This window comes from Poromitra crassiceps, assembly GCF_964638095.1.
Source record: "Poromitra crassiceps genome assembly, chromosome: 6".
Classification (NCBI taxonomy): domain Eukaryota; kingdom Metazoa; phylum Chordata; class Actinopteri; order Beryciformes; family Melamphaidae; genus Poromitra; species Poromitra crassiceps.
Window position 1 is genome coordinate 11,719,902 of NC_139627.1, and position 9,768 is coordinate 11,729,669.

Below are 9,768 nucleotides of genomic sequence, written 5' to 3' on the forward strand. Positions count from 1 at the left end.
GTGAATCGATTTTTTCCCCACCCCTAGAAAGCAGTATTCTCTCTTTCTCTCTCTCTCTCGTCTGCTCTAAACAGCCGAGCTGTGTTCTGTGTTCAGAATGGTGGTCACTCATTCACTTGCTCACTATTCCCCATGTAGTGTTTATCAGATAGTGAACTATATGGGGAACGATCAAACGACTTTCAGACACTACCTCACTCTTCTTCTCCTTTGGTAAACAACATTGCATTGTGGTATATGGGAGAACATGTGGGGTACATCTACAGGTTCAGCTCATTCAGAACGCTGCAGCCCGTCTGGTATTCAACCAACCCAAATTCTCTTATGTCACTCCCCTCTTCCAGGACCTCCACTGGCTTCCCATCTCAGCTCGCATCAAATTCAAGACACTGGTACTGGCCTACAGGGCTGCACACCAGTCAGCTCCCCTGTACCTGCAATCTATGGTCAGGTTCCAAACCTCTCACCGTTCCCTCCGCTCCTCCACCAGTGCAGGACGCCTCGCCCCTCCTTCGCTACGGGGGCTCAAAAGTCGCTCATCCCGATCTCGACTCCTCTCGTCCCTGGCACCTCAATGGTGGAACGAGCTTCCACCTTCGGTCAAGATGGCTGAATCACTGCCGATCTTTCGGAAAAGACTAAAGACGCACCTTTTCAGGCTCCATCTGGGCCCTTCTTGATCTAACTTCTTTCTCTCTCTTTCAAAAAAAACAACAACTACTAACCTAAACTAAACTTGTACCACTGTTCCCTCAGAATTTGTAGTTGTCACAGACTGTGTGTTGCATAGTGGATTGCTCTATTGCTGACAAAAATGTGTTATTGTAAGTCGCTTTGGATAAAAGCGTCTGCCAAATGACGTAATGTAATGTAATGTAATGGGTACATCTGCTGTTCACTAGAAATTGCAGTGCATTGTGGGTATTTTACAGTGGATTATATAGTGAATCAAATGAACAGTTGAGAATTGGGACACTAGTGCAAAATGGCCAACACACTACAGTCCACTATTTCTGTCATAGGGAACGGCTTCCAACAGGGCTCCGGTGTCTGGGAGCTCTTTCCTGCCGCACAGGAAGTGATGTGGTGCACGTTTGCTGTTTGGAATCAGCAGAAGAAGAAAGAGTGTGTTGCATACCGACTCAGTGAGGCGGCGGTCCTCGGGACAGCGCTGCATGTAGAAGGATTTGATCTCAGCAGGGAAGCGACAGAGCAAGATCGTCTCGTTCATCGAGTCGGTCATCACGCGCTCTGGAGCCTCAGGGATATCCTGAGACAGAGGGGGAGAGGGAGGGAGGGAGAGAGCAAGAGGGAGAGAGAATGAGAGACAGAATACTTAAATTAATACTATACAATCTAAAATGGAAGCTAAAAAGACTTGTTGGTGATGTCGGAATTGAAGCTTATTCTACTCGGCACCATTCATTCCCTTTATCTCCTTTATGTAATTGTCCTTGGTCGAACACAACGTGTCAGAGGTGAGGTTGGTACCACACTGAAGCGAGAATAAAGTTAAGAGTAAAGCCAGCGCTGCCCCCTTGTGGTGAGTCTGGAACTCAGCAGTCCGGCAGTGACCTTGCCCAATCTCGAATATGACCACGTTTACTCCAGGTGACAATGAACAGAGAGATGTGAAGCACAAGTGAAGGAAACAGGATGAACAGAGAGACGTGAAGCACAGGTGAAGGAAACAGGATGAACAGAGAGACGTGAAGCACAGGTGAAGGAAACAGGATGAACAGAGAGACGTGAAGCACAGGTGAAGGAAACAGGAGGCATTGTCATGCAGTGAAGGTGTGGACCAGTGATGTCATTCATGCACAAATGACTTGAACTCAAATCAACTCTCAATGACTGTCGTCAAACTAAATGAATGTCTGCAAAACTGTTGACAGTTTTCAGATATCATGTGTGAGATCATGTGCAAAATAAATCAGCGTTGTTCATCGGTGAAGTTATTTAAATCGGAGTAAATTATGTTATATCAGACAGACTTCTCTTCTATATTAGTCAGGGAAAATGAGAAGCGTGCACATTTTCCATTTGCATCACACATAGGGGTGTCACAATATATCGTCCCACAAAATTTCGCGATAGTAAAACGTCACGATATGTATCGTTGAGATGAAATCTCATATCGCAAAAAAAAAAAAAAAAAAAAAAAAAAATTCAAAAAATAGACTAAGAAACGTCTTTGTTTGTTGAAGTTCAATGTGTGGAAAGTAGTTCAGTTGAACAAGTCTCTGAAGAGACACATGAGAAGTTATACAGGAGAGAAACCATTCAATTGAGTTTCTGGCAAAACTGTTTACTTGACAGGAAAAACTGAAGATGCATAAAAAATAGATTAAGAAAAGTCTTGTTTGAGTTTGAAGAAAAACTGAAGATGCATAATGAGAATTTATACTGCGGAGAAACCTTTTAGTTCAAAGTAAATCTAAGTGACGGTGTAACTCATTCTATTTCAAGATAAGCCTTATCTCCAATCTCATGTTTTTTCTAGTTGTTATTGTAATAACAATTTCCCACAACAGCATGTTTTGTATTTGTGCATTTCAAATAAAATACTACTTTTCCAGTCATATATTGTCATTATTCAAGTTTAAAAAAATATTGTTAAAATCGTATCGTATCGTTATCGTGAACCCAGTATCGTGATACGTATCGTATCGTGAACTGAATGTATCGTGACACCCCTAATCACACAGCAAACAAGGCTAGCTTGAAAGCTAGCATATGGCCGGCACGGGAAAGCGTTGATGAGCCTGTTGTCAGCCAAGGTGGCCGGTCGGTTAGAAATTGTACCTGCCATGATGCACTTTTTTTTTTTACCAGGCAGGCAGATTTTGTTACCCCACTTTTGTGTGTCTGTCTAACAACTAATTTAATGGCGGGTGTTAATTACTATATGATGAAATCTTCATTCTACCATCTCCGCAACATTGCCAAGATCCGGTCCTGCCTTTCTCATCCTGCTGCCGAAACACTCATCCAACGCCTTCATCTCCTCCCGTCTCGACTACTGCAACTCACTCCTCTATGGCAGTGGTTCTCAACTGGTGTAGCCTCAGGACCCACTATTTTCCTTGTCATGAAGTCGCGACCCAAATTTCAGATTTTTTTTTAAACCACTCAAATTTATTGCACAAAAAACAGCGCATTAATTTAAACACACAATGCCTTCATGCACTGTTATAAACCTCAAATGAACAAAAAAGTGCAACAGAAGTGCAACTAGGGCTAAAAACCAATTGAAATAAGGCAGACTTGAATTACAGGCCTATATGTTTTTAAATTTAAACAAGTCAAACTGGTCATGCTCAGAAAGTCTTATTTGAACTCTATGAAATATGAAATAAAAGGCACTTATCTTGAATTACATGCCTATATGTTTTTAACTCATTGAGTGCCAGCCACTTTTGGAGGACGGATGCTCCCAGTGCCAGAGTTTCAGAGCGTTTTCAGTGATTTCTCGAGGCCCACAGAATATTGTGTGATATTACTATGTAAACACTGAACACGCACAAAGAACGATGAGACTCTATTCTATCATCTGCAAAAAAAAGTTTATTGATCCCATTTTCCGTTCTTTAGTTATGAGCCGGAGAAGATAGCTTGATTCATCCAGAAACAGCAATTTTTTTCTAGAAGCTGAGATAATTGGCCTTTTGTGAAATTAAACATTTCAAGCACATCACTGACTCTGAAGCTAATCTTTTCTAATGTAGTCACACCTCAAAAATAATTTCCTTCAATAAAACAGTGAAGGCCAGGGAATTCTGTTTGGCAGAATAATATTTTTTAGCTACAACCAGCGCTGGCCCCTGCGTGCGCTGCTGGTTGCAGCTTCTTGCTGGTCTTCATTTGCTGCTGGTGGGCATCGGATATTCTGGCTTGCGTTTGTCAATCCTGTCCTGCTGCCTGGGTCTGTCTGGGTGTTGTGTGTGTGCTGCTCTGCGTGCCCCCCCCCCCCCCCCGCCCCGCCCCGCCTCGCCTCAACTGCACACTCCTCCTCCTGTCTGTGGTGGCTCTCTGCTGAGTTTGCTGTGCGCACAGTGAAGGGTGCTAGACATCCTGCTTTTTTACAGCGTTCCGCGTGTGTTTGTCACCGGCAACGATGCTTCCAGTTGAATAATAACAACTCCACGGTGTGGATGTGCGGATTTGCTGTCGCAACCGACACGGAGCGGCTCAATTGTGGGAGCAGATTGGCTGCTGCAGGCACAGCTGCAGTAACGTGCTTCAGCATATCGATGCATACGGATGCGATGCGATTTCCGTTTCCATAACGACTTCTTCTTTGTTTTTTCCTTGCCTTTCTGTTATGTGGAGAGCACTGTCGCCACCTAAGGGTTCTGTAAAATAGGTTAGACACATCCAATAGCTATAATATTTGTACATCAGAGGCAGAAGGCTTTGATCGACGCCCCACCGTCAAAAAACGCAATTGACGAACATGTCCGTCCTTGGCACTCTACGTTACTAATTGAAATGACGAACATGTCCGTCCTTGGCACTCAATGAGTAACAAGTTAATAATAATAATAATAATAATAATAATAATAATAATAATAATAATAATAATAATAATAATAATAATAATAATAATAAAACAAGTTAACCTGGTCATGCTAATCCAGTTTCAGTAGTCTGAATTTAACTAATATGAAATAAAAAGGAATCACAGGCAGGCTATATGCTTTTTAGTTAAACTGGTCATAACTTTTAATTAAACTGGGGCCATGCTAATCCAGTTTCAATCATCTGAATTGAACTCAAATTAAATATGAAATGAAAAGGCAGACTTCTCTTGAATTACAGGCAGAGCATATGTAGCCTGGGTAAACCCATCCCCCACGTGACCTGCTCTCAGACCTGTTCTCAGTCACTAGTGACTGGGAACTGAGAGAGCAGGTCACGTGGGGGCTGGGTTTACCTAGGCTAGAGCATATGCTTCAGCTTGTTAAACAAGTAAAACTGGTCAGGCTAATCCAGTTTCAATAATCTGAATTTAACTCAAATGAAATATGATTTTTTTTTTTTTTTTTGGCCAATGTCCGCGACCCACCTTTGGGTCGCGACCCACCAGTTGAGAAACGCTGCTCTATGGCATCAACTCCACCCAACTCCAAACTGGTCCAGAACGCAGCCGCCCGACTCCTCACCCACACCAAATCCTGGCACCACATCACCCCAGTCCTAAAACAGCTCCACTGGCTTCCAGTCTCCTCCCGGATCACCTACAAAATCCTCGTCATCGCGTACAAAGCTCTCCACCAACTGCCCCCCCCCCCCCCATATCTCACCAACCTCCTCTCCCCCTACCAACCCTCCCGCTCCCTCACATCCATGTTGGGGTTTTTCTGTCACCATTTGGGGACAGAAAAACCCCTCCTCTAACAAAAAGACTGCCGACATGACATTAGAGCAGATTATTGATTAGAAATAAAAGGCACACACACACACACACACACACACACACCTCTCCAAACTGGTAGTAGGTGCCGTCGTCTTTCTTGATGTCGTGCTCCTTCAGCCAGTCGATGGCTTCAGAGTAGTTCATCCTCTTAAACGGCCTCTTGGGGGGCTTGAAGTCCTGGAAAATAAACACACACAAAAAAATGATGGTTTTACTGCTAGTAGTGTGTGTGTGTGTGTGTGTGTGTGTGTGTGTGTGTGTGTGTGTGTCTGTCTCAGTGTGTGTGTGTGTGTGTGTGAGAGAGAGGAAGCAAGAGTTTATTATTAGGGCCATATGATTTCCGCAAAACGGAATCATGGAATGTGTTAATCAAAATTGAATCAACTGTAAAACATGGAATTTTGCAGAATTTTCCATAATTTGACTGAAAGTTTTAAAAGTAGGTCTAATTATCCCAATAAGAAGTACCGTAATTTCCGCACTATAAGCCGCGACTTTTTCCCCATTTTTCGGCCCTGCGGCTTATATAACGGTGCGGCTTATCTATGGATTTTTCCAGCTAACGGCCACTAGGGGACCTCCTAAATCTATGGATTTTACAGGTTACACAGCTTCATCTGCACATCATTTGGCGGAAATCAACCGGCATCACGTGATCGCACGGCGAACATGGCGCTCAGCTAGACAGCTGCTACACCAGACCAAACAATATGTTTTAGCGATCTGATCTAAAATGAATAAGGTGACCAGAACCAACTGAATAACTTTAAAGAGTGGGGCGAATGTCTGCTGGAAGAAGCACAAGACTGAAAACCAGTAAGCAGAAAGAAAAAGACGAAGCAATCACCGCCATGAATGAGGAAATGACTCACCTGCTGGAGGCTGGAGATACCCGGCTTGGGCTAAACTTTTACTCCGTGAAACACTATCGATTAAGTCCGACATCGCTCAGAGGTTTGAGCAGCTTGAAAACAAGTTTGAAAACGTGCAGAAGTCCATCCACTCACTCACTAAAGAAAATAAGGCAACCGTGAACAGAGTTTCTAATGCGGAAAAGCGCATCAGCGCACTGGAGGACAAAAACAACACAGTGAGTCCGAAAATGGATAAAATGCAAAAACAAATCGAAACCCTGCACACGCAGGTTGATGACTTAATCAGCAGGAGTAAAAGAAATAACATTCGCCTGATCAATGTAAAAGAGGGAGCTGAGATTGGTGACATGGACGCTTTCCTTGGCAAAATCCTGTGTTACATCCTGGACCTGAAGGAAGGCGAGAAACCACCAGAGGTGGACAGGGCACACCGGGCGCCTCGGCCACGTCCAGACCCCGGCCTGCCACCGAGGGCCATCTTCATCCGCCTACTCCGCTGGCCCGACCGTCAACTCATCCTCCAGGCTGCGGGGAAGAAGCCCCTCACCTGGGAGGGTACGCGCTTTTTCGTCCGGCAGGACCTCTCCGCGTTGGTGCAACAGAAACGCGCAACATACAACAGCATCATCGAAAAGGTTAAAGTCAATGGATATCGTTTTGGCGTACAGCGGAGGCGGAACGAGCTCAAAGTGAAACTGCCGAATATCTTTTGAGTTGGACTGGTCAATAGTACTGTGAGTAACTAAAAGAAAAAAGAAAAAACGGAATTCTCTCTTCTTTAGCACTCTTTCTAACTATAAATCCACTTCTGTTTTAATTTCCTCTCTTGCCCTCTTTTCACCACACTGTATGACACTGTATGACACTGTGTGCACTGTAAAAAAAAACACAGGTGGTGTTGTGTTATGTTATTTTGTTGAAATGTTAATAAATGGGAGCTTCCTCAAACAGCCATCTCTTTCCCGACAATCCCCTCTGTGCACGAACCCTTACATATGGTAATTAAACATTAAAACACCTGCGGCTTATAGTCCGGTGCGGCTTATATATGTAACAAACAGGCAATTTTGCTGCTGCAGCTTATACTCAGGTGCGCCTTATAGTGCGGAAATTACGGTATATCTAATTATCGTACTCGCCTAACTTATTTCATAATTGTAAAATAGGCCTTACAGAAATTATTCCGTTTTCAATTGGGGTGTTTTGGGGGGGGGGTCGGTCTTGCGTGAGACTCTGGGACCCTTACTGCACCTCACAACTTCACCTTGAGAAACCTGTCAAAGTCTGTCTGAGACAGCCAAGTCGTCAAAAAAAGAAACAATATCACTCCTAAAAATGGGAAAAACTGAATTTGTGGGAAATAAAATGTATTTCATGTGGCTATATGTTTTATTTATTATGATGATGCTCTTATAACATTGGAGGAAAATGAAGCACTGCCCATTTGGTATCATTTGCTCATTTCCAGGGAAACGGGCTTATTGTGGGACATGGAGCCCACTTGTGAAATAAAATGATTTGTTTTTTCACTACAACTGTGATTGTTTTGTACCCATAAGATACCACTGGTTATTAAAAAAAAAAAGAGTACAAGTTTAAACAATTGCGGTCTAAATATATTACATTACAATATTGGATATGGTTGAAATGGGCCCAGAGTTTAATAAGCAGCACATACAGGGTTGAGGTCGTAGAGCAGTGGTGCAGCGGGGGACTTGAGCACACGGTCCACCACGTCGCACACCAGGTCCTCCAGTCTGTTCAGCAGCTCCTCAAACGTCAGGAAGGGACATTCTGCCTCGATGTGGGTGTACCTGCAGCACACCAGAGAACAGGTTCTCATCTGACGGCAGTGAGAAGCTGAAAGGCCAAATCTCTCTTTACCTGGACAGTCATCACGGCAAAAGGGTTTTGGTTTCAACCACCATTGACTTGCACTAGCATTGCTAACAAATGCTAACATAGACAATATACTATACTGTATATCGTATAATACTGATATGGTGATATGAGACCACAAGATCATCTGGGATTCTGTTTATTGTGATATTGTGAAGTAATTTCAATACTCTTTCTTCTTGGTCTTACAGGCTGTGTTACTGTAACTCTCTGAACTTGTCTGCTGACACGCGCGCACACACGCACATATTACTAATTTACCAATGATCATTCATCATATTCACATTTTTCTTGTGTGTAAATACTCAGTCACCCAACATATCATCACATTATCGATATTGATGCATTCGCTCTATTGTGATATTTTGATTCCGTCAGTATTAAGGGCAGTTTAGAGTCCGGCGATTTATCATAGGCCGACGGGCATCGCTGAACGTGACGTCCGTTCCAGTATCGCTCAACGCTGATTTTGGACACCATTGCTTGTAAAAAGTATAAACAACTAGGCGATAGGAGAACGCATCACAGAGGAGCAGAGCAGGATGTGTTGTGATATTTTCACATGGATTAATGCTGGACGGACAGACAGAGAAGCTGCCAGTCAAGGTGTAACGTTACCGTTTTGATCGCAACATTACAAAACTGTCTATCTGCTGCTTGCTAACATGCTGTGTGATTATCCATGCTAACGATGTGGTAGCTGTTACTTACCGTCTGTGTTGAGAATGTCCGCTTTCCAGGCATTTGCCTTTTGAACAGCATCTTTATAATCTGCCCGGTCGTTAGCCCAAAGGCACGGGAACCGTGTCCTTGTGTTTATTAAGTTTTCAACAAATATGTGATCTTCTTCCATTGTTAATTCAACTAGCTAGCTAACTAGTGGCTTCAGAAACTGCAGTAGGAGAGAAACACATTATGGTTGTCATGACAACAAAGCTAACGATGGGGTCAAAGTTGAATCCAGATGAAGTCTTGACGATGGTCGCAACGTTCATCACAACGATGGCATATCGCCCGTCGCTGGAAGTATAAACACTTGTCGTTATCACCAACGATGGAATGTGATCATGGTCGGTCGCAACGACCATAAATCGCTGGACTCTAAACTGCCCTTTACCCAGATCTATGCAAAAAAAATGAATATAATAGCAGACAGGATTAGCGTTAAGACATGGGAGCGTGTCGGCGCTGCTCACTCGGACAGGTGTCTGCGCGTGCGGGACTGCTCGGCCCGGTAGGACTGGGCGATGCAGAAGGTGTCTCCCAGCGCGGGGATGCAGGTCTCCAGGTAGAGCTGGGAGGACTGGGTCAGGTACGCCTGCTCCCCAAAGTAGTTCAGGCTGAAGAGCGTGGAGCCGCCCTCCACCTGAGTCTGCACCAGGGTTGGGGGGGTGATCTGGGGAGAGAGACAGAATAAAAAAAACTGTTAAGAGAGAGACTGTCCTGTCATTCTGGAGCCGCGGGTTTGAGAGCCGCAACAATGAATGGTAGTGATGGATGATGTGCTTCTCTCAGGATGTGATTTGATAAAGTCCGGTGACAACAAAGGGCGACTGTGCAGAATTCTGTTTATTT

General features: G+C 44.0%; 1 protein-coding gene across 1 annotated transcript in view; it reads right to left on the minus strand.

Moving 5' to 3' along the window:
- Positions 1-9,768, minus strand: part of nars1 (asparaginyl-tRNA synthetase 1) — a 51,539-nt gene that overhangs the window by 14,494 nt on the left and 27,277 nt on the right. Inside the window, exons 10-13 of the mRNA XM_083638650.1 lie at positions 9,390-9,589; positions 7,973-8,108; positions 5,483-5,596; positions 1,139-1,270 (exon numbers count right to left, since the gene is read on the minus strand). Coding sequence (XP_083494776.1) covers positions 1,139-1,270; positions 5,483-5,596; positions 7,973-8,108; positions 9,390-9,589 — 582 coding nt within the window. The remainder of the gene's footprint in view (positions 1-1,138; positions 1,271-5,482; positions 5,597-7,972; positions 8,109-9,389; positions 9,590-9,768) is intronic.